General features: G+C 38.6%; 1 protein-coding gene across 1 annotated transcript in view; it reads right to left on the bottom strand.

Moving 5' to 3' along the window:
- The window catches only part of FLT3 (fms related receptor tyrosine kinase 3), a gene marked incomplete at its 3' end in the record, with an annotated part of 92,529 nt that extends 68,704 nt beyond the window's left edge, over positions 1 to 23,825 (bottom strand). The window contains exons 1-2 of the mRNA XM_084235957.1: positions 23,777 to 23,825; positions 9,241 to 9,359 (exon numbers count right to left, since the gene is read on the bottom strand). Of these exons, the coding sequence (XP_084092083.1) occupies positions 9,241 to 9,359; positions 23,777 to 23,819 (162 nt within the window). The 5' untranslated portion in view covers positions 23,820 to 23,825. The remainder of the gene's footprint in view (positions 1 to 9,240; positions 9,360 to 23,776) is intronic.
- Positions 23,826 to 24,640: the final 815 nt, after the last annotated feature.

The following is a 24,640-nucleotide window of genomic DNA, read 5'->3' as shown; positions in this document are numbered from 1 at the left end:
ATTTATTATTTAATAAAAATAAATAAATAAATAAATAAAACACACGTGTCCTACAAAAAAAGCCAAGTACTCTGAAAGGTAAATTTAAGTGCTCTGGATCTTCAGAGGACTGGCAGGTGACTTCCAGGCTGAATTGTGGGAATGCCTCACTGAAGTCCAGCATTGAGCTGAATCCTAAAAGAAGTGTATAGAATAGCTAAGCTATGGAAACAACTCAAATGCCCAAAAATATATGACTGGATCAAGAAGATGTGGTACATATACACAATGGAATATTACTCAGCAATCAAAAAAGATAAACACATGCAATTTGCAGCAACATGGATGGAGCTAGAAGGGATCATGCTCAGCGAAATAAGTCAGAAAGAAAAAGAAAAATACCGGATGGTCTCACTCATAGCAGGAATTTAGAAAACTTAAATAAGAGACCAGGAAAAAGACTAATCAATACAAAGTAAAAATCAAAATCAACAAGCAAGGGGAAGGGAGGGGCGGGGAGAGGAAGGACTAGAGTCAAAATAAGGGGGGTACAGTTGTATGGGGAATATAACCATAACGAAAATGCATACATTGTGCAAAGATGAAAAATGATGTAAGAATTATATAAAATAAAATATTAAAAATAAATAAATAAAATTAATTTAAAAAAGAAGTGTAGAATAAAGTTAAAAATAAAGCCTGACTACTGCAAGAAATATTTGCAATATATATCACAAGAAAGAGTTCATACTCTTAGCATGTAAAAAAAATTAACTGAGGGACACAAGTCCAAGAGCAGAGTAGAAAAATGGGGGAAGGGGGAGGGAAACAGTTCACAGACAAAATATAAAGAATGGCCTTAAACATATGAGAAAATGTTCAAACTCACTGAGAATTAGGAAAATGTAAATTAAAATAACACTGAGATATCACTTATTTGACAGGCAAAAATTTTAATATGATAAGATTTTTTTGGCATGGCTATGAGGAAATGGTTACTTTCATATATTGCTAAGTGAGAACAAACTGCTGTGACTCTACTGGAATGAGATTTGGCAACACCTAGTAACACTATGCATGAATTCACCATCTGAATTTACAATCCCAGGTTGAGCAATGTACCTCCAACAATTAACTGCAGCATCATTTGTAATCGCAAAATATTGGAAATAGCCTAAATGCTCATAGAGAGAAGAGTGATATACTATGTTACATCCACACAATACAGGTTTATAGAGGAATAAAGACAGTCTCTATAAACTGTTTTGGAGTGATTTCCCAGCTATCCTTTAAGTGAAGAAAATGAAATGCTTAAAGAATCTGCCTCCAAGGATGCTACACTTCATGTACAAAAAAAAGGGGCTATAAGAAAATACATATGCATCTTGTATTTGGGCACAAAATGCAGGAATAATATAGAAAATCTAAAGGGATTGGTAAAGTACAAGATGTAGGTGGGGAAAGGATAGAAACTGGTAGCAAGAAGAGGAAGGAGTGATGCTTTGAGTATATCTTCTTATACAGCTCTAGCTTTGGGACCATAATCGTGTTTCACATACACAAAAAATAATTAAAACCAAACGGTATATGGTAGGACCTCAAAATGAAATGCATGCCTAATGAACTCAATTGTTTTACAACTAAATAATCTAACTATAGTGAAAAGGGTAGGAAAGAAAATAACTAACCTAAGCTAGTTTGGAAAATAATATTTTGGATACTATAGGCTAAAGTCATAAAACATAAACAAATATTATATTCTAGTTAATAAACCTGTTTCTCATGAGGATGTGGGTTAGTAGCTCTGAAACTAGTTTATGAATATAGGATTGAATAAATAAATAAGTTTTTATAGCTAGTGAGAGCCAGTTTTCTTACTCTCAGAGAGAGAAGTACCAATAAGGGGGAATGCTTTAGTGTGGAATTGAAATCAATTATTAGTGTGAACTTAAGGTGATAGAGATAGGTAGGTAGGTGACAAAGATAAGTAAGAGGGGGTTAGTATACAGTCATGTGTCACTTAACTATAGAGATGTGTTCTAAGAAATGTGTCCTTAAGTAATTTCCTGGCTGAATGAACATCCTAGAGCATTATTACACAAATCTAGATGGAAGAGCCTAATACACAGCTAGCCACTGTGATATAGCCTCTTGGAACCACCACCGCATACAGAGGCCTTCACTGACCAACACGTGACTCAGCAATACTGACTGTGCATACATGTATTTCCTACTTCTGTCTGTTGAGAGTCCTATAAGCTATGGCACCCCAGCAACAAGCACACCCAGCTTGATCTTAGTCCTGGTCTCTAAAAGTTTTCAGAAACAAGTCTCCTTAATGCCACGCCAAGTTCCTTGGAAAAGTGGTTAATTCCAGAGCCCAGGCAGGAAAAATACAAGATAAGCCTGAACAATCAAGTGGTTCCAAAAAGTAGGGTAGAACTTGAATAAAGTCAAAGACATGTCGAAAGGCCACAGCAACCAACTTAAAGTAGCTCCCATTAACCAAAACTGTAAAATTTTAACCAACAAAATAAAAATTATAATATTGGATTATAACCTGTAGAAAAAATAAATACCTATGAGTTCATACTGATGTAAATAAACAAAAATTTTTTTTAAATATAAAGAAGGGATGGCTCTTTTTCACAGAAGAATTTCAGTGAATAAATGTAGAGGGAATGAGAGAAAAAGAATCATCATAAGGCAAATAACACAGTAATAACTGTTGTAAGAAAGACACACCAGTGGATGCTAAAATCAGTTGGTGAAAACTGGAGAAGAAATATATTTACATCTCCCCCAGAATACTTGTTAATTACAAAGTAAAAATAATAACTTCACTGTGTAGAGTGTCACCTGACACACACCATCTTTATCTAGTAACTCAAGTTCACCTCACTTGTTAATTATAAAGTAAAAATAATCACTGTGTAGAGTGTCACCTGACACACAGCATCTTTATCTAGTAACTCAAGTTCACGTCACCACCAATGAGACAAAATAAGAATCCCTCAGTGTCTCTATGAGAAGTTATGGGACACAACATCACCTCCACAAAACTCTTACCAAATAGGCATAATCTCAACCTCATTGTGAGAAAACATCAGATTAAATCCAAATTGAGAGGTATTTCAAAATGTCAAGGTCATGAAAGATGAGGACAGACAGAGGAACTTTCACACCTTGGAGGAGCCTAAGGAGACATCACAACTAAATGTAACACAGGACCCGGGATAGGGTCCCAGAAAAGATAAAGAACATCAGTGGAAAAACTGGTAAAATTCGAATTAGACCTGTAATTTTAGTTACTCGAATTGTACGGAGGTTAATTTTTTGGTTTTGATCATTGTGCTATGTTTATGTAAGATGTTGATATTGGGGCCAGCTGGGTGATGGTTATTCAAGAGCTCTGCACTATTTTTGCAACTTTTCTGTAAACCTCAAATTCTCTCAAGCTTAAAAGTTAAAAATATTTTAAAGATGGCACAAATTGGATAGACAAACCTCAGAGATGAGAGAACGGAAAGAAGAATTACATGATGAAAATACAGAGCAGGCAGGGCCTCAGTGCAGCTGTGTTTGATTGGCTCTAAGTCAGACTTGAAAAGGAGAGGGTATGTCAGCCATCAATGGTGAGCACTGACATTTAAGAGATTATGGCATCTAAACCCCATAAGTTAAAAAAAAAAATAAACTTTTGTAGAAATGTTGAACATCTTTCTATTTTTTTAAAGGATTTATTTACTTATGCATACAACAACTGGGGTACAAGCCAGAGGTGTGGAGGGTGAGAGGGTTCACCAGAGACAGAGTGGGGAACAGAACAGGTGGACTGACTGAAGTACATTGCTGAGGGGATCAGCAGGCAAGTCAGGAGAGGTCTGCTGCGCCATGTGGGTTGTTCCCTGGCTGGGATTGAACTTGTGCCGCGGTGACTGCGGACAGCTTCATACTTTGAGTCTTAACCCCTTGCACCACCAGCGAGGCCCTGAACATCTTTCTCTTGATCTTAAAACAAGCATCTCTAATTTCACTAGTAAGGATGTGAAGTTACTTAAGAAATCTCTAAGACAGTTCACTGCTAACATAAATACAACAGTCAGACAAGCTGTGAAAAGTCCAGATAAACCAGGTTAGGTGATCTGCTGTAGAGAGAAAGGTTATCTTTCTTTCCAACCAAGTCCTCATTACAATGCACAAAACAGTTCCCCAGAAGTGGGGGGTGTGACATGGCAAAGAAAGAAAATGAATGGGCTCAGGCAGACCGTCTGCCTAAAAAGTTATGCCAAGCTAGTCAAGCACATTTGGTCAACTCCACCACTTCTAGTTCTTCACAAATAGAAAACACATCCTTAAGACACAATGATGTTTTGTTTGTTTGGTTTTAGGTTTCTCGGGACCATGACACAATGGCACAAGTTCTGTTTAGCAGGAATTTGAGACTAAATGCAGCCTTAGCTTTCTGGAGGAAAGGAAATATAAGTGAATTTGTAGCCTATTTGGTAAGAATAGGTAATCTCGGAATCGTGGGGGATTATCTTCCTGTGCACATTGATAGTCTGCAGGTGGAGAAGCAGTACATTTCACTTGGCTGTTCTGCAGACCTATTGCTTGTAGTAAAATCATTATTTAAAAATAAATTTGAGGATTTTGTAATGTTTAGTCTAAATTGGCTTTAAGTGGTCATAAAAAGAGATGGTCAAAACTGTCATCCCAGAGATTATAAACAATATTCATAATTTAAACAGCAATTAAGTGGATTGTGAGAACAGTAAAATCATCTTACTTTGGCTCTGGATATACTGGTAATATAGCAAGTATGTTGACACTTATTTAGTAGATTTGCACTGACAAGTTTTGTCTACCAAAGAGTGCTTGGTTATTCAAAACATCCCTGAACTATAGGACTTCCAGGAAGATGCCGCCTCTGAGAAAAGAGTGATGGAAGAAATCAAAACTGTTCTTCGAAAAAACACTGAAACCTTAAAACTCCACACGGAAGTGGGAAAATATCCCAAAGGAACAACCTCAACTTCAAGGTAAAGGGCACTAAGAAGATGGCTCCTTTTTTTTTTTTTAAATATGTAATTTACTTATGTATAGAAGAACTGGGGTCTAGGCCAGAGGAGTGTGTGTAGGGTGGGGGGGCAGGCATGTTAGAGGATTCATCAGAAACAGAGTGGGGAGTAAAACAGGAAGATCTACTGAAATACACTGCTGAGGAGAGCAGAGGGCGAGACAGGAGAGGTCTGCTAAGCCATGTGGGATCAAACCCTTGCTGCAGTGGCTGGTGATAGCAGTGAGACTTTAATCCCTGCGCCACCAATGAGACCCAGAAGGCTCCTCTACAGCAATTAGGAGTTATAAGGTGGTCTGCTTAATGTTGTTTAAGAAGTACTGATCTTGGAAATGCAAATGGCCAACAGGCATATGAAAAAATGTTCAACATCACTTGTAATCAGGGAAATGCAAATCAAAACTACCATGAGATACCATCTTACACCAGTGAAAATGGCACATATTAAAAAAACTAGCAACAACAAATGTTGGCGAGGGTGTGGAGAAAAAGGAACTCTTCTGCACTGTTGGTGGGAGTGCAAACTAGTCCAACCACTGTGGAGAGCTGTGTGGAGATTTCTGGACCTACTAAACATAGAGCTTCCATATGATCCAGCAATTCCACTCCTAGGTACTTACCCAAAGGACACAGAAACATCAATTCCAAAGAGCACCTGCACCCCTATGTTTATAGCAGCACTATTTACAATAGCTAAGCTTTGGAAACAACCCAAATGCCCAAAACTAGATGACTGGATCAAGAAGATGTGGTACATATATACCATGGAATATTACTCAGCATTCAAAAAAGATAAACACATGCAATTTGCAGCAACATGGATGGCACTGGAAGGGATCATGCTCAGCGAAATAAGCCAGAAAGAAAAAGAAAAATACCGGATGGTCTCACTCATAGCAGGAATCTAGAAAACTTAAATAAGGGACCAGCAAAATGAATAACTATAAGAAAGTGAAAATCAAAATCAACAAAAAACTATGAACCAGGACACTTTTAGGGGGGCGGGGGCGGGAGGGGAGGGATTGGGGTCAAAATAAGGGGGTTGCAATTGTATGGGGAATATAAAAATAAAATTTATTAAAAAAAAAGAGATACTGATCTTAATACAGTTCTGAATATTGCATGAGAATATAATTGATAATACATGGAAAAATAATGCAGGACTTAATACTAGGAACCAGGACCAATCATGTTTATTTTTTTAAAGATGGTGTTTTATAAGAAAACACTTAAATGTAACCTGAAACCATAAAATACTCAGAAGAAAACATAGGTAAAACACTACAAGACATACATCGCATAACATCTTTAAAGACTCATCACCCAAAGCAAAGAAAGTCAAGGAAAAGATAAACACTTAGGATTACATCAAACTGAAAAGCTTCTGTACAGCAAAAGAGACATTAACCAAAACAGAGAGACACCCCACTGACTGGGAAAAAATCTTTGCACTCCAGGCAACTGATAAGGGACTGATCACAAAAATATACAAAGAACTCATATGACTCAACAAAAACAAAACAAACAATCCAGTCTTTGGTGGCGCAAGGGATTAAGCATCACACTATGAAGCAATCCGCAGCCTCTGCAGCAAGAGTTCGATCCCTGGCCAGCCAGGGAGAAACCACATGGTAAAGCAGATCTCTCCTGTCTCGCCCACTGCTCCCCTCAGCAGTGTATTTCAGTCAGTCTGCCTGTTCTGTTCCCCACTCTGTCTCTGGTGGATCCTCTCACCCCCCTGCATCTCTGGCCTGTACTCCAGCTCTTGTATGTATAAAAAACAAAACCTTAAAAAAAAAAAAAAAGAAAAGAAATCAGCAGAAGAACTTAAAGGACATTTCTTCAAAGAGAAAATGCAAATGGCCAACAGGCATATGAAAAAATGTTCAACATCCCTCATAATCAGGAAAATGCAAGTTAAAACCACATTGAGATACCACCTTACACCAGTAAGAATGGCACATATCAAAAAAAAAAAAAAAACAAGCAACAACAAATGTTGGTAAGGATGTGGTGAAAAAGGAACTCTCCTACATTGCTGGTGGGAGTGCAAACTGGTCCAACCACTATGGAAAGCTGTCTGGAGGGAGGTTCCTCATTCTATTAAAAATGGAGCTACCATATGACGCAGCAATTCCACTCCTAGGGATCTAACCAAAGGACACAAAAACATTGATTCAAAAGACCACCTCTACCCCTATGCTTATTGCAGCACTATTTACAATAGGTAAAACCTGGAAACACCCAAATGCCCAAAAACAGATGACTGGATCAAGATGTGGCATATATACACAATGGAATATTATTCAGCAATCAAAAAAGAGAAACTCATGCCATTCGCAGCAACATGGATGGAACTAGAAGGAATTATGCTCAGTGAAATAAGCCAGAAGGAAGAAGAAAAATATCGGATGGTTTCACTTATAGCAGGAATATAGGGGAACCAAATAAGACATCAGTGTAAAAAAATAATAACAGTACAAAACACAACAAAGCAAAACCAGACAATTATAAATCAGAGATATCCTGCAGCAGAGGAGGAGGGAGAGGGATCAGAGACAGAGAGGGAAGAGCACAGGGGACTGAGGTGATGGTGCATGGGTGCATTGGTGAAGGAAACTCTATGGGGGACTACACCTGAGGGGGTGGGGGGAAGCAAATATTGTTTAAAAAGGGGGGTTGCAATTGTATGGGGAATATAAAAATAAAATTTATTATTAAAAAAAACAAAAACAAAACAAAACAAAAAAAAACTTAAAAAAAATGAACAACGATGTAAAAAATAAAAAAATTAATATATAAAAAATAAAATTAGACAAAAAGAAAATAAAAAAAGAAAACAAATGTATACAGCTACTTTCTTACAGTTAAAAGATGCTAAAAGTTTAAAAGTACCAAAGAAAATAATGTTAATTAATTTTTGTCTGTACTGAAATACTGATATACAAGATGCCTTAATTATTAATAAGTCAATATATGATGATACCAATATGTTAAAAATTAAAACCAACCATGTTTATGGAATAGAAAAGTTAAGTATTAAATCAGGAGTTATATATTTATATTGAATGTTGTTATTGAAACCTATGTTACACTGTTTTTAAAAATGAGAGTATTTTTAATATCTCTGATTTTTTGGAGGGCAGAGGCCAGGTGATCATGTCATGTGTTCATGTATGAACCCTATGTAAAAGAAAACAAAGTAACTATACCTGTGTATGAATCTTAAGCTAGAATGTCTACAAAATTGGCTAATTTATGGTCATTTTTTACTGTATATACATTGCTACAATTTCAGTTCTCTATCATTTACCTTAATTTTAGTAAATACCTAGTTTATGTTAGATGAATAGCATGAAAAAGAAGAGCATGTAAAAATCAAGGCTGGAATTTGATGAAGCTGAGATTAGTTTATGAAACAATTTGCATGTCAGTCTAAGGCATGAGAAGCCCCTGAAGGTTCCAACCAGCAGTAAAGTATGAGCTGTGTTTCTGGAAGAAGAGTCTGGCAGCCCTGTCTGAGATGAACCATAAGGAAGACGCCACTTATAATATTATTGCGATTGTGAGGAAGTTCATGAGGCCTTGAATTAGAGAAGTGGCAGTGGGACCAGAGAATATTAATTAGGTGATTATATGAAAACCATTGCAAGAGGGAATTGACAAACTTGGTAACTAACCAAATGTGAAGGCAAGGGAGAGGAAGTAGTTCAAAATGACACTGAGCTTTCACGCCTGGGGACTAGACAAAGCCATACACAGAAATCAATTATTACAGAAGAGGAGCAGGTTGTGAGAAATACTGTAGAAGTGAAATAAATTATATAGATGGATTAATAAGCAAATGGAAAATTTATTTGTCTATATCCAGAAAGCAGTTGGAAATTAAGGACTCAGGTTGAGAGAGAAACCTGGATTGTTTACAAGGAGAAAGGGAAATTTCTGCTACTTATACATATATCAATGTTCTTCCTGAATTCAAACCCAATGGAGAATGTGATTGTGATGGAATGGAGGGTCAGGCAGCGGTGAGTACAAGTGTTCATCTGCACCACATATGAGTACAAAATACTATTAAATACATAAAAAGGAAAAGCCAGTTAGCCTGGTAGTTCTCAATATTTTACAAAGTATGATCTCTAGAGAAAACACCTAAATTTAATATTTTAATATTACTTTACCCTGGGATGTGATGATGATATTGCCACTGACGAGTCATTCTTATGATTGATTAAAACACACTTGATCACGGGCAGATCTTCATTTGTAATCGTCTCAAATATTATTGCTGAAAAAGCAACTGTAAGACAAAATAAAAACAATGATATTGATATATGCATACCTTAAAGAGAAAGTATTTATTCATCTTACAACAAAATGTAATCAAGGAAAAGTGGCCAACATGAAGGTTTATAGGAAACATCATTTCAAAAGGCAAATCTTATTATAAATCAGGAGCAGAGGGTATTGTGCTACCCAACAGTAGGCTCTAAAGTGCTGGGTGTGTCTTTATCTGTGCTGTCCAGTATGCTGTTCAATTATCTTCCTACCTGGTAACTTGAGACAATTTTCTCTTGCTTAAAAATCTCAGTATTGCAGCTATCTGTGGGAGCCACATCTTAAGATACATTCACTGGTTTGCTTTAACCTGTCTATTATTTTATTCTTTATTAAAGAAGCATTATACTGGAATAGAATCAGAATTAGAATTAGAGAAGTATTATACCTATACTAGTGGAACTATAAGTGAAAATTTACTCTAAATTCTGATATCCTCACAAGAAAACCACGTCTCTAGACATACATATACAGTGTTCAACTAATTGTATTGATAGAATAGAAATTATTTTATATTCTGATTTTGAACATAATAAAGAATTTCTTATGATTTTAAATATTATTAATTTGCATTTGTTTAGAGGATATAACACAAATGACAATATCATTCCCTTATTATATATTTTATATTTCCCTGCTACTATTTAAAACACTTCAAAAAAAGTTTCAATTTTACAACATTATTTCCTTAGAATAAATTTCTGGAAGTGGAATTAGTGGATCAAAGGACTTAAACATATTTAAATGGTTCTTGATATGCACTGTCATCTTGTTTTCCAAAGGTGTTATACCCATTTATGTTGCCATGCGTAAGGTGAGAATGTAATAGCTTTATCATAACTTCATTGACAATTAGTCATTCTATAATTTCGTTTCCCTTAATAGAGACCCTACTCTTTTATTTTTTTTTTAATTTTTTTTTAATAGAGGCATGTTTTTATTTATTTAGTTTGTTTGTTTATACATGCACTGGGTACAGTCAGAAGCGCGGGAGGGTGAGAGAATTCACCAGAGCCAGAGCGGGGAGCAGAGCAGGCAGAAGGACCGAAGTACACTGCTGAGGGGAGCAGCGGGCGGCAGGAGAGGTCTGCGCGCCATGCGGGACCCGCTTCTGGTGGCCGGGGAACAGCCGGGGATCGAACCGGCGCTGTGGAGGCCGCGGGCAGCTTCGCAACCCAGCGCTCAACCGCTGCGCCACCGGGGAGGCCCGACCCTACTCTTTTAAAGGAAACTAAATGAGCACAAGTGGAAGAACAAGGGAAAAAAAAAAAAAAAAAAAAAAAACAAGCTTAAGAGTGTTTAAGAGCCTTTTCTGCTCTATTCACTAATGTTTTCTTTTCTCCTTACTCCTTTTTTTAAACAGACTTATTAAGTACAATTAGTATACAATAAGTTGCACATATTTAAAGTGTATAATTTGATAAGTTTTAATATAAATATATTAAAAATAAATATATGTATTAACATCACCACAGTCAAGATAGTGTACTTATCCATCACTCCCAAAAGTTTCCACATGCCTTAATACATGCCATATATATATAAAATGGACAATTTTATACATACATATTGTAACATATATTATACATACAATGTTAAATATGGATATAAATATAACATATATTGAATATAAATTACATATAATGGAATATTACATATCCATCAATCACATTTTCTGTAACAAGGAACATGGGAGTACAGATATCTCTTTACAGTAACTTTGTTTCCTTTTACATATATCCAGAAGTAGAATTACTGGATCATACGGTAGTTCTAATTGCATGAAGACTCCTATGCTTTATTTCCTAATAGCTGCACCAATTTACATTCCCTTCAATAGTGCATAAAGAAGGGTTCCCTTTGCCCACATCTTTATCAACACTTGTTATCTCTTGTATTTTTAATGACAGTCATTCTAATGGGTATGAGGTAATATCCCATTGTGGTTTTGGTTGATTTGTATTTCCCTGATAATTATTTATGTTCAATGTTTTTTCGTATTCTTGTTGGACAGTCGTATGTTTTCTTTGGAGAAATGTCCATTCACTTTCTCTCGCCATTTTTTAAAGGGATTTTTGGGGTTTTGTTTGTTTTACTATTGAGTTGTATGAGTTCTTTATATAGTTTGGATAGGATCCCATTATCAGAGAGATGATTTGCAAATGTTTTCTCCTATTCCATAAGTTGCCTTTTCGTTTTGTTGATGCTATTCTTTTGTTGTGCAGCTGTTTAGTTTGATACAGTCCTACTTGTTTATTTTTGCCATTTTTGCCTTTGCTTTTGATGTCAAATCCAAAAAAATCATTTTTAAGAATAATATCAGAGTTTACCCAATGTTTTCTTCTCGGAGTTTTATGGTTTCAGGGTTTACATTCAACTCTTTAATCCATTTTGAATATATTGTAAGATAACATGAATTTGGCCCAGTTTCATTCTTCTGCATGTAGCTTTCTAGTTTTCTGAACACCATTTATTAAAGACACTATCCTTTCCCCATTGTATACACTGGGCTCCTTTGTCATAAATTAATTACTATATATGTGTGGGCTGATTTCTGGGCTTTTTATTCTGTTCCACTGATCTATGTGTCTGTTTATATGCCAGCACTGTACTGTTTTGTAATATAGTTTAAGATCAGGAAGTTCAGTGTCACCAGTTTTGTTCTTCTTTCTCAAGATTGCTTTGGCTATTGGAGGTCCTCTTTGGATCCGTATAAATTTTATGTTGTTTATTCTATTTTCGCAAAACATGCCGTTGAAATTTTGATAGCGGTTTCATTGAAATTGAAGGTTACTATAGAGATTATGGAAATTTAAACAATATTCTTCCAATCCATGAGCAAGGAAATTTTTTCCATTTATTTGTGTCGTCTTCATTTTCTTTCATCAATTTCTTACAATTTTATTTTTTTTGAAAATAATTTTTAATATTTTTTTAATTTTTTTTATAGAGGCATGTTTTATTTATTTATTTATTTGTTTGTTTGTTTTGTTTATACATGCACTGGGTACAGTCAGAAGCGCGGGAGGGTGAGAGAATTCACCAGAGCCAGAGCAGGGAGCAGAGCAGGCAGAAGGACCGAAGTACACTGCTGAGGGGAGCAGCGGGCGGCAGGAGAGCTCTGCGCGCCATGTGGGACCCTCCTCCAGTGTCCGGGAAGCAGCCGGGGATCGAACCGCTGCAGAGGCCACGGGCAGCCTCGCAACCCAGCGCTCAACCGCTGCGCCACTGGGGAGGCCCAATTTCTTACAATTTTAATGTACTAATCTTTCATCTCCTTGGTTGAATTTATTCCTATGGGTTCTATTCTTTATAAGGTAATCACAAATGGAATTATTTTCTTAATTTCTCATTTTGTTGTGAATGTATATAATAGCAATTAATTTTTGTATATTAATTTCTGTATCCTACAACTTTATTGAATTTGTTGATTAGTTCTAAAGATTTTTGGTGGAGTCTCTAGGGCTTTTCATATATAATATTATGTCATCTACAAATACAGTCAATTTTACATGGTCCTTTCTGATGGGTGCATTTTATTTCATTCTCTTGACTAATTGATCTGCTTAGGATATCCAGTACTATGTTGAATAAAAGTGGTGAGAGTGAGTATCCCTTTCTTGTTCTGATCTTAGAAGTTTTCAGCTTTTCATTATTCAATATGATATTACCTGTGGGTTTGTCATATGGCTTTTATTATGTTAAGATATGTTCTCTCTATACCTTTTCTTGAGAGTTTTTATCATGAAGGATGTAGAATTTTGTCAGATGCTTTCCCCTTCCTTATTGTTTATCCCTAATTTTGTGATGTATCTTTGAATATTTATCTACAGATAAATATTTATATTGAACCATCCTTGCATCCCTGGAATAAATTTCATATGATTATGGTCTGTGATGGTTTTAATCCTCCCTCCCTCCCTCCCTCCCTCCCTTCCTCTCCCCCCTCTTCATGCCCCCCACTGCATTCTTTCTTTCATGGTGTACTTGTCTACTATTAGGGTAATGCTGCCTCATAAAATGAATTTGGAAGTGCTCCAAATGCTCCTATTTTTTTTTTTGAAAAGTTTGAGAAGGATTGGTATCAATTCTTCAAGTGTTTGGTAGAATTCACCAGTGAAACCATGTGATCCTAGATTTTCTTTGTTGTGATGTTTTTCATTACTGATTCAATCTCCTTACTAGTAATTGGTCTGTTCAGATTTTCTATTTCTTTATGATTCATTCATTTTTTAAAGATTTATTTATTTATTTATTTATACAAGCTCTGGGTACAGTCAGAAGCGCGGGAGGGTGAGAGAATTCACCAGAGCCAGAGCGGGGAGCAGAACAGAAAGACTGACAAAATACACTGCTGAGGGGAGCAACAGACGAGACAGGAGAGGTCTGCCGTGCCATTGGATCGAACCGGTGCTGCAGAAGCATGGGAGGGTGAGAGAACTCACCAGAGTAAGAGGGGAGAGCAGAGCGGGCAGACTGATGAGGTACACTGCTGAGAGGAGCAGCTGGCATGGCAGGAGAGGTCTGCGCGCCATGTGGGACCCTTGCCAGTGGCCGGAGATCGAACCGGTGCTGCAGAGGTTGCGGGCAGCTTCGCAACCCAGCGCTCAACCGCTGCGCCACTGGGGAGGCCCCTATGATTCATTCTTATAAGTTGTATGTTCTTAGAAGTTTATTCATTTCTTCTATGTTGTCCAATTTCTTAGCATGTAATTATTCATAATTTCTTACAATTCTTTATATCTCTATGGTATCTCTTGTTATGTGTCCTCTTTAATTCTAATTTTATTTGAGTTCGCTCATTTTTTCTTGGTAAGTCTAGTTAAAAGCTTGTCACATTTGTTTATCTTTTTAAAAAATAGCTCTTAGTTTCACTGATATTTTCTATTGCCCTTGAAGAGCATAGTCATTTATTTTCACTCAGATATTTGTTAATTTCTTCCTTCTACTAACTTAGAGTTTGTTTTATTCCTGACTTGCTGCTGCTCCCCTCAGCAGTGTACTTCGGTCACTCTGCCTGTTCTGTTTCCCACTCTGTCTCTGGTGAATCTTCTCACCCCCCACACTCTGGCCTGTACCCCAGTTCTTGTATGTATAAATAAATAAATCTTTAAAAAAAATTCAATGAAGGGCCTCCCTGGTGGCGCAGCGGTTGAGCGCTGGGTTGCAAAGCTGCCCGCAGCCTCTGCAGCGCCGGTTCGATCCCCGGCTGCTCCCCGGCCACTGGAGGAGGGTCTCGCGTGGCGCGCAGACCTCTCCTGCCGCCCGCTGCTCCCCTCAGCGGTGTACTTCGGTCCTTCTGCCTGCTCTGCTCCCCGCTCTGGCGCTGGTGAATTCTCTCACCCTCCCGCGCTTCTGACTGTACCCAGTGCTTGTATAAATCAATCAATCAATCAATCAATCTTTAAAAAAAAAAATTCAATGAAACTAAGAAGTGATTCTTTGAAAGGGTAAACAAAACCAATAGACACTCAGGTTCAACAAGAGAAAAAGAGAGAAACCCATAATAGAAAGAATATGAAGTGAAAGAGGCAAAATTACAGCACATACTACAGAAAAACAAAGACTCATAAGAAGACCACTATGGGCCTCCCTGGTGGCTCAAGGGGTTGAGAAGCAGCACTATGAAGCTCTCTGCAGCCATTGCAGCACGAGTTCAATCCCCAGCCATGGAGCTACCCACATGGTGCAGATCATGTCTCGTCTGCTGCTTCCTGTCTCGTCCGCTGCTTCCCTCAGAGGTGTGTTTCCATCAGTCAGCCTATTCTGTTCCCCACTCTGTCTCTGGTGAATCCTTTCATCCCCACATCACTGGCCTGTAACCCAGCTCCTATATGCACAAATAAATAATTTTTTTTAAAAAAAGACTACCATGAACATCTATATGCAAATAAATTGGACATCCTAGAAGAAATGGACAAATTTTAGAATTATACAACTTTATGAGATTGAACCAAGATGAAATAGACAGATTGAACAGACCAATCATAAGAACAGAAGTTGAAAGAGTATCCAAAGTGTCCCCAAGAACAAAAGCCAGGAACCAGGTGACTTCCCTAGTAAATTCTACCAAACTTTCAAAAAGATGTAATACTTATCCTTCTCAAAGTCTTCAAAAAACTTGAAGAGGGTGGAAAGCTCTTGAGTTCATTTTATGATACCAATGTTATCTTAACCCCCAAAATAGATAAGGGCAGCACAAAAAAGAAAACTATAGACTGGTATCTTTGATGAATGATGCAAAAATCCTCAACAAAATCTTGGCAAATCGAATACAACAATTTTACACATCATGAATCGTACATCATGACCTAGGGATGCAAAGATATTCAACATATGTAAATCAATCAAAGTCATTCACCATATCACCAAAAAAGAAAAATAAGTCACAAATTCATTTTCTTTAGCAGACATACTATACTATTAGACATACTATTAGAGTATCAACTTTTCTTGAATTGGCTTTTCTTGAATGCAGCCTTTGAAGAATGTTTCCATTCAATAGAAGCTATCAAAGTATAGGCATAAAGTTGTTAATATTTATTATTCTTTTAATGGTCTATAGATTTTTGTAGTGATATTACCATCATATTCCTGATATTAGAAATCTGTTTCTTCTTTCTCTTTTTTTCCTGATCAGTTTGGTATTTATCTCTTCTTGGCTGCATTGAAATTCTCCATTTTAAAAAATTTTCTACTTCACTGATTTTTACTCTGATCTTGATTATTTCCTTTCTTAGCATACATGGGATCTATTTTCTCCCTTTCATACACTCCAATTCAAGATCATTGATATAAGATCTTCATTCTTTTCTAGTTAAATTTGAAGCATTATATCTTACTGTTACTCCTTATCTAATAATTAAGAATTTAATGGTATAAATTCCCTCTTAAGTACTGAATTAGGGTCTTTCCACAAATTCTGATACATTGCATTTTCATTTTTATTGAGCTTAATATATATTCTCATTTATTTTTTTTTCTTTGACCCTTGGATTCTTTAGACATGTGTGGTTTAGTTTCCAAATAGTTGAGGACTTTTCAGATCGCTTTCTGTTAATTTCTAATTGAATACCTTTGGAGTCTCAGGATATACTTTGCATGTCTTGTAGCTTTTAAATTTATTGAAACTTATGGGGAATATACCTAAAAGGAGAAAGCACACAAGTATACATTGTACAAAAATGAACAATGATGTAAGAGATATAAATAAAAAATCACTTAAAAATAAAATAAATTTATTGAAACTTATTTTATGTCCAGAATAAGGTCTAACTTAAGAAGTGTATTATGTGCATTTGAAAAGAATGTGCATTCAATTGTTGTTGAGTGGAATGTTCTATAAATGTGAATTGGATCTAGTTGGTTGAAAGTGTTTTTCAAGTGTTCTGTATCTTACTAATTTCTTCTTCTATCAATTATTAAAGGGGAATGTTGAAATCTCTGAAAATAATTATGGATTTGCCCATTTTTCCAAAGTTCAATTAGACGTGCTTCATGTATTTTCAAGCTCTTTTATTAGAAGCATAATGTTTAGCATTTTTTATCTTCTTTTGATGAATCACACCTAATAGCATTATGCAATGACTCTCTGACCTATTGATAATATTTGCTTTGAAATACACTTTGCTTAATATTTTACCCTCTGCAGCTTCCTTTTGAATAGTGTTAGCATCGGATTATCCTGTCATCCTTTTACTTTTGAGCTACTTATGTTTCCATATGCAAAGTTGGTTTTGTTAATGCAGCATGTAGATGGGTTTTGCTCTTTTTTTTAGCAAATCTGACAACTTTGCCTTTTAATTGTAATATTATACATTCAATTATAGATAAGCTAAATGAGATTATCAATATGGTTATCTACCATATTGGTCTTTTCTATTTGTCCTATCTGTTCTTTTTTTTTTTTTTAAAGATTTATTTATTTATTTATTTATTTATTTATACAAGCACTGGGTACAGTCAGAAGCACGGGAGGGTGAGAGAATTCACCAGCGCCAGAGCGGGGAACAGAACAGGCAGACCGACGAATTACACTGCTGAGGGGAGCAGCAGGCATGGCAGGAGAGGTCTGCACGCCATGTGGGACCCTCGCAGGTAGCCGGGGATCGAATCCACGCTGCAGAGGCTGTGGGCTGCAGAGGCTGTGGGCAGCTTTGCTGCCCAGCGCTCACAGCTGCGCCACCAGGGGAGGCCCTCTCCTATCTGTTCTTTATCTACTTTTCTCCCACATCTGTTGCCCTAATGTGTCTCTTATACCTGCTGTACTCAGCTATATCCTTTTATAATAAACTGGTAATCTAGAAAGTGAAATGTTTTCCCAAGTTCCATATACTGCTTTAGCAAATGAATCCAACACAAGGAGAGGATGTTATGGCCCTTCAGGTTAGAGAGTTGTTAGAAGCACATGTTACAACCTGGATTTGCAATTGGTTTGGTGTGTGAACACTTGAACTGTGGAATCTGGTGTTATTTCCAGGTAGATAATTTCTGAATTGAGTTAAAGTGTAGGACACTCAGCTGATGTTGCAGAACAAACTTGGTGGCCAGAAGCCCCAGAATTGTTCAGTGTAAGTAGTGCTGTGGGTGCAGAGGAGACACACCACAGTGTTTTTCGTTAGAACTGGGTAACTCTCAATTCTCATCCTTTCCACTCATTGAGTCTATGCTTCTCCTCTTTAAATGAGCAATGTTAACTACTGTTAATTTGCTCATGAGTTCTAAACTTATACTTCTTGTGTGTATAACTACATAGCTTGTGGCCCCCAGGAACCTTAAACTCTGATTGATCTCTCCTTTTTCCTTCCTAAATCTACTTCCTCTTTTATCTTCTCTCTCTTTCTCTCTCTCTCTCTCTCTCTCTCTCTCTCTCTCTCACACACACACACACACACACACATACACACACACAGATATTGAGTGGCAAAACAACCCTGTCACCACAGCCAGAAACTCAGAAGTCAATTTTGACTCCTCCCTCTCCCTCACTTCCCGTCACCCGGGGAGTTGCCAAATCTTCCCATTTTACCCTCTTGATAATTCCCAAATCTATTTGCAGTTTCTGCACCTCTATTGCCATTGCCCAATTCAAGCCCTCATCACCTCTGACCTGGCCTACTTCCAACAGCTTCTAGCTGACTCCCTGCCATGGTCCTATCCACCAAGCACCCATCCTGCATATGGATACCAGAACTGTCTTTCTAAAACCAAATCAGGTCATGCCACTCCTCTGCTTAGAACCACTCAACAACCTACAGGGGAATGGCTCGTACCCTTCTTGAGGTACAAATCCCTTTAAAAATCTGATGAAAGCAATTAACCGTCTCTAAAAAAGTACAGCACACACACATCAGCAGGTACAACCACAGTCTAAGGGATACAGTGAATCTCCTGATATTTATCCAGAGACACTTGGTCTACATGATAAAGGCTAAGTCCCTCATCGCATCATGAAAACACTTTACACATTACATGTGTTTCTGGCAACCTAAATTTTTTAGAAAGTCCATTGAACAGTTTTCAAATGATTTTCTAAGTTACAACTTTCCAAATGACAGTTACTCCGATCATGGAGGCCTCATACGTTGTGTCTTAGCAGCATATACTTTTCCTTCTACTTCACATTTCTCTCGCCTGGGATGTCCTTTTCTTCTCCTTTCCCTGTCGGTTCTTACTTATCTTCCAAGTCATGGCACTGCATCCCCTCTTATTGGATGCCTGGTCTAATTTTCTCACTCTGGGTTAGAGGTTCACACTGGGTACATATTTCTAAAATTGCACTGTGATTTTCCTTTTACATGGCTGACTCTTTCACACCAGCAGCCCAGCATTAGACTGTGAGCTCTTTGAGGCCAAGAACCAGTGCCCAATGGCACCCAATGCAAGACCTGGATAGAGATGGTGCCCAAAGGTGTCTAGGAAAGGATGAGTTTGTTTGGAAGGAGGAATATCCTATGATTCTAAATCCTAATAATTTCTTCAGACTTTATACATCTCTTTCTGCAATACACCTACCTAACAAGAAATGCAGTTGTACTTTACAGGTATTATCTGGTGAAAAACTAAGATACTGCTTATCCTTTTCACAAATGAGGAAGTTCATTGCAGAGAAATTTTCTGCCAGAGAAAGAACACGTTTCCTAACTGTTGTGAGTCTTAATATATTTCTCTGCATTGCCGTCAAGAACAGGAAAACTGTAACCTGATTAGCAAAGTATTTGAAGATTGAATGCAATAGATATCTCAAATCAAAACATTAGTTAAAATAAATAATGAAAGTAACCTTTTTTAGTGTAGACTGCAAGTAATACCTTGGGAGATTCTTGGCTACCAATTCATCTTATAATGACAGCAGTGAAAAAGTAGTTGTACTGTTTAACCTAAAAAAATAACAATAGTTCCTCTTTTAGGATCTTATGCAATTTCTCTAGCCACAAAAGAACATTGTATGTATACTTCATATTATTTTAAAATTTTCTTTACATATTGGTACCCATAAAATAGAATTGCATGATTCAAATTGATGACTCTCAGTGGAGTCTACAAAAGCTTGCATCACTTATGGACTACTGATGGCATAGCCATAGGGGATAGAACCAAAAGTAATTAAAACACTGAAGTAAAAAAACTCATAGACCCTCTCCCCCACCCCCCAACTACAGAAAAACCTTAGGCACATAAGTGACCTAACTGAGAAGTGGCTGAGGCTTTTTGGAAGTCATAGGAAAAAAAATCTTAAGATCACAAAGTCACCCGATAAACACTAAAAAGCTCTACTCAGATAAACCACCCACTGTGAAATTCACAAGTTGGCTATTTCGAAGTGAATAAAGACTAGAGCATAATGGTAAGACCCATGCTAAGCAAATTATAAAGCTGGCTAAGCTAATTTTCAGCTTCTCAGTTTCCCCTCTTCAAATTCTTACTCCTATTTTCTGCAGGATCTCTTTCAAAATCAAGAAAAATGGTAAAATAGAATACTTTTGAGATTTGCTTTTTCTCAAATCAGAATCTTTGCCCAAAGATAAAGGCAATATCTGGTGGGTATTTGAGAAGTCAGCAAGATTGTAATCTCGAACATTGAATGATAAGGGCTCTTGTCAAACTGCTTTTTGAGTTTCCTTTGAGAATGACAAGATAAGAGAAACAGAACGAATTGGGGAGAAAGTAATGAAGTTGAGCCATCCTGCAGCCTTCTCAAGTCAGCAGGAACGCTGGCTGGGGGTAAAATGTAGTCAACAAATTTCTCCAAAGAACCATTTAGAAAATTACTTCTTCCTAAGACCTAAAAGATGGACATATTTAACTCTGGAAGAGTCCATTAGTTTTCTTTTAAATGATTCCTACAGTCATTAAATACAGTATATCCAAGATTAAGTCTTTTCAGGGGGCAAAAGTCCTGGATTTCCTGTTTTGACCTGTGAAGAACACTTGATTGAAGCCTGTTTTTTTCATCTATCTAGTGATCATAATTGTGTTGGAAGATTTAACTAACTGAAAGAAAACTTTATGCTGAAATGTCTTTCTTGGGGAAAGGCAATGACCATGCATTTCTTAAATAGAAAGGTGTAGCTATTTATATGTAAGTTCCCCTGCTCCCATCTATTTTATCTTTGTACCCCTTGTGCCTAGCACCGACAAAGGTATTCAATAAATTTGTCAAATAATTTTTTTTCTCATGTATGCTTTCTCTTCTTTTTTCATATCAAATGTTTCCTCTAAAATATAAGCAAGTCTTTTCCCTCCACATTTAATATCTCATCACTTGATTGTTTCTCAGCTAAACAACAGGAATATTGAACAACACAAAATCTTTGATAACCAGGACTTACAAAAATACAACCTTAATTATAAAAGTAGAGCCATTTTTAATGGAAGGAAAGTAATTCACAGTTATGAAGTTAAGAAAATAACTTGCTATAAATAGCTGTGATATGCATAAAAAGAAATGTTTAGCCAGCCAATCTAAACTTATATAATGGTGACAATTAGAGGTAGCCGTTTAGAACCGAAAGGGACCTTAACATCAAGTCACCAAATCTGGTGTCCTATTAAGCCTATCCAATCTTTGTCAAGTATTCCTTCCCTTCTGAATTATTCCCCCTTAGGCTAGCAGTGCACAGGAAGGCAAATAAAGCTAGACAAGCAACAAGGGTAAAGGAAGGCAACAAAAATGTGTGATTCATGAATTTTCTGATAATGAAAGAGATAAAAGTGTAGTCATTGAAATTCTCCTCCTCTTGTCCAATATCAGCACATAATGCAGTTAAGGTCATGGTAGGTACATTTCCACTCTTTAAATTCTACTTAGGAAACTTCTTTGCTATTCATAGAAGGTAGAGTTTACAAAAGAAGGGAAAGAGAATCACATCTTTTAACTCAAGGAATCCAAAGCTTTTAAACATTTGAAACTTCTCACATTATACTCTTTAGTCAAAAAAATCTGTAGGACCAAGTGTTGGCAAAGATGTAAGGAACTCATACACTGCTAGTGGCAATGTAAATTGGTGCAACCACTTTGGAAAATTGTTTGACAATATTTACCAAACTGTACATATGCCTTGCCCTAAGATACAGGAATCCTACTTGTGGGTATAATCCTAAGAAATGGGTATTCATGTCCACCAAAAGACATGCAAAAGAAAATTCATAGCAGAGCTATTCATATTTATACAAAATTAGAAACAACCTAAATGTTGTTCAACAGTAGAATGGATAAATCTTATATTCATACTAAGGGATAGCACTCAGCAATTAAAAAAGAAGAACCAATGCTACATAATCACAATAGTGAGTGGAAGAAGTTGGACATGAGAGTCCACGGTGATGACTTGATTTAAAACTGGTTAAAACTATCTCATTAGAAATCAGAATATTGGCTACATTTGGGGGCAGTGACCAAAAGGGTGGATCTTTAATTGTTCTATATCTTGATCTGATGACAGGGGGGTACACACAATGGAATTGTACTGTTAAGATTTATGCATTTTGTTGTATGCAAAGTATACTTTCTTTAGAAAAATCTACAGACAGATGTAGAAATCTGAGATGGTTCCTGAATTTAAAATACAGCTCAAATACAGTTGCAATACTGAACTGTCTACTTTTAGAAAAACTGTATGCTACTGAAAATACTCACTAGTTAATGTAACAGCAAGCTAACTTTTTGTATAATACCCTGAAAAACATATTGTACTATACATTTGAAATGTACATATCTACCAACTAGTAAAGAAATGAGAAATCTTTGTTTTTGCACTCTTTTCTCCTTTAGCTTACTCTATAATTCTGAATTATTTGCCACAGAAGCTACTGGAAACAATTCTTGCACGTCTATATTGCAAATATTTTCTCTATTTACCTTAGAGACTTTAAGTTAGAATCAGAATTCTGGAGCTGGAAGAGACACAGCCAACCTCCCTCCCTGGACAGAACTGGATGCCAAGCCAGGTAGGGGCCGCGAGGTCCCAAACTTGTAGAACTGGGACAAGGGGGGAACCCCAGGCTTCTGGGCACCCAGGATTCTGTCTCCACCTCATATTCAATCAACCTTCTCATCTTTCCAAATAGATGAACTAGATCTCATGGAGATTCTTATTTATTTATTTAATTTTGGAGCAACAACTACGCTACCCAGCGATTATTTGGCAACAGTCAGCTGAGTCCTTGAAAACCCGCTTGGGGTTTCATGTCAGGATAAGAATCGAGTATGGGAGGAAGGGGCAGCTAGTATTTTAATATGAAATTGCTGCTTGCATACATTTCCAAAGCAACTAGTCACCGATCCAACAGAAATTTGGCGGGGGTGAGGGGTCGTTGTTCAGGATGACTCGCTTTGGGGCAGAGCATGGGCGCATTTTTTCATTAGAGTTCACTCCATAAATCAAAACCTCAAAAGAAGAGTTAAAGACGCCACCCAGGAGCCTAGGGCGATGCAGGGTCGGTCCAGGCGAGGTCACCGATCCCCTGTCGCCGACCTCGGAGGGCCGCAGGCTCCCGCGACAGCCCCCCAGCCCGGGCGCGCGGCGGCGCGGGCTTGGAGGCAGGCGGGCGGTGCGGCCCCAGCTCGGCGAAGCGCCTTGGCGAGGCCGGCCGCGAAGTCCGGGCCGCCGATCCGGACCGCGGCCCAAGCAGGAGCAGCGATGTCAGCCAGAGGGAACAAGACACGGGGTGGGAAAGGCAGGGGGCCCCGGGCAAGTTCGGGGCGAGTCCGGAGGGCGCAGAAGAGGGAGGGGCGCGGGAGCGAGGGAAGGAGCGAGCGCGGGGAGGAGCGTGGTGGCGGGGACGGAGGAGGCGCGCGCCCGGGTCCACAGCGCCGGGTGGGAGCCCAGGGCCGCGCCGAGGGCTGCGGGGGCTGCGAGCGGGCGAGCGGGGCCTTACCGAGCAGCGGCAGCCGGCCGCCGCGGCGCGCCAAAGCCGGCATTGCCTCCGGAGCCCGGGGTCCCCAGGCCGCGCCGGCCCAGCTGCGATGCCGCCCCGAGCGGCGCGCCCCGCTCTGCAGGTGGCTCGCCTAAGGATGCGCGTCACCGACCGCAAATTCCCTCGGACTGGTGCAAAGTGGAAGGGGGGAGGATCCGAGCAGGGGCCGAGGCGAGAGCGGAGAGGTTGGGCCGAGGCGGGGGGAGCCAGTGCCTGGCGCAGCACTGCGGCCGAGCCCACGTGCCCGCTGTGGTCCGCAGTTCCAGCTCCGCGGCGTCCGGCGCTCCCGGACCGGGGCGGGGAAGGTGGGCGCGGTTCCGTCGGGGTCTCGCCGGGGCTCCACGGGTGTAGCCCCGGGAGGACGCACGACCAGAGCTCTCTGGCTGTCCCCGGGAGACCCTGAACTCTGAACGTTTGGATGCCGGAGCGTGGGGACCACAGAACCAGAAACCGTTCTCGCGCGCGCGGGGATCTTTGCGTCTCTGGCCGGGACCTAAATTCTGCACTACACAGGGATGGCTCTGGCCAGCGCACAGGCGAGCAGGGTGTCAACTCCACGCCGGGCGGATCTTAATTACTGACTGGCTTTCTTTGTCTCCCCCTCCATCTCCTAGGATGCCAAGGATCCGGTCAGCAGTGGCCGCAAGAAAAACAGGCTCGGTTTCAATGTCAACTAAGGCACAGAAACAAAAGCAAAACACAGTCATCCCCGGGGATGTTTTGAATTATCCACCACATAATTCTTGTTCTTCATCACATAATATTTCAAGCTGCAGATTTTTTTTCCCATTACTGTAAGTTGAAGATTGGGAAATCTTGAATGCC

Source organism: Talpa europaea (assembly GCF_964194135.1).
Source record: "Talpa europaea genome assembly, chromosome: 6".
Lineage (NCBI taxonomy): Eukaryota > Metazoa > Chordata > Mammalia > Eulipotyphla > Talpidae > Talpa > Talpa europaea.
This window is presented reverse-complemented; position numbering and strand designations above follow the sequence as displayed.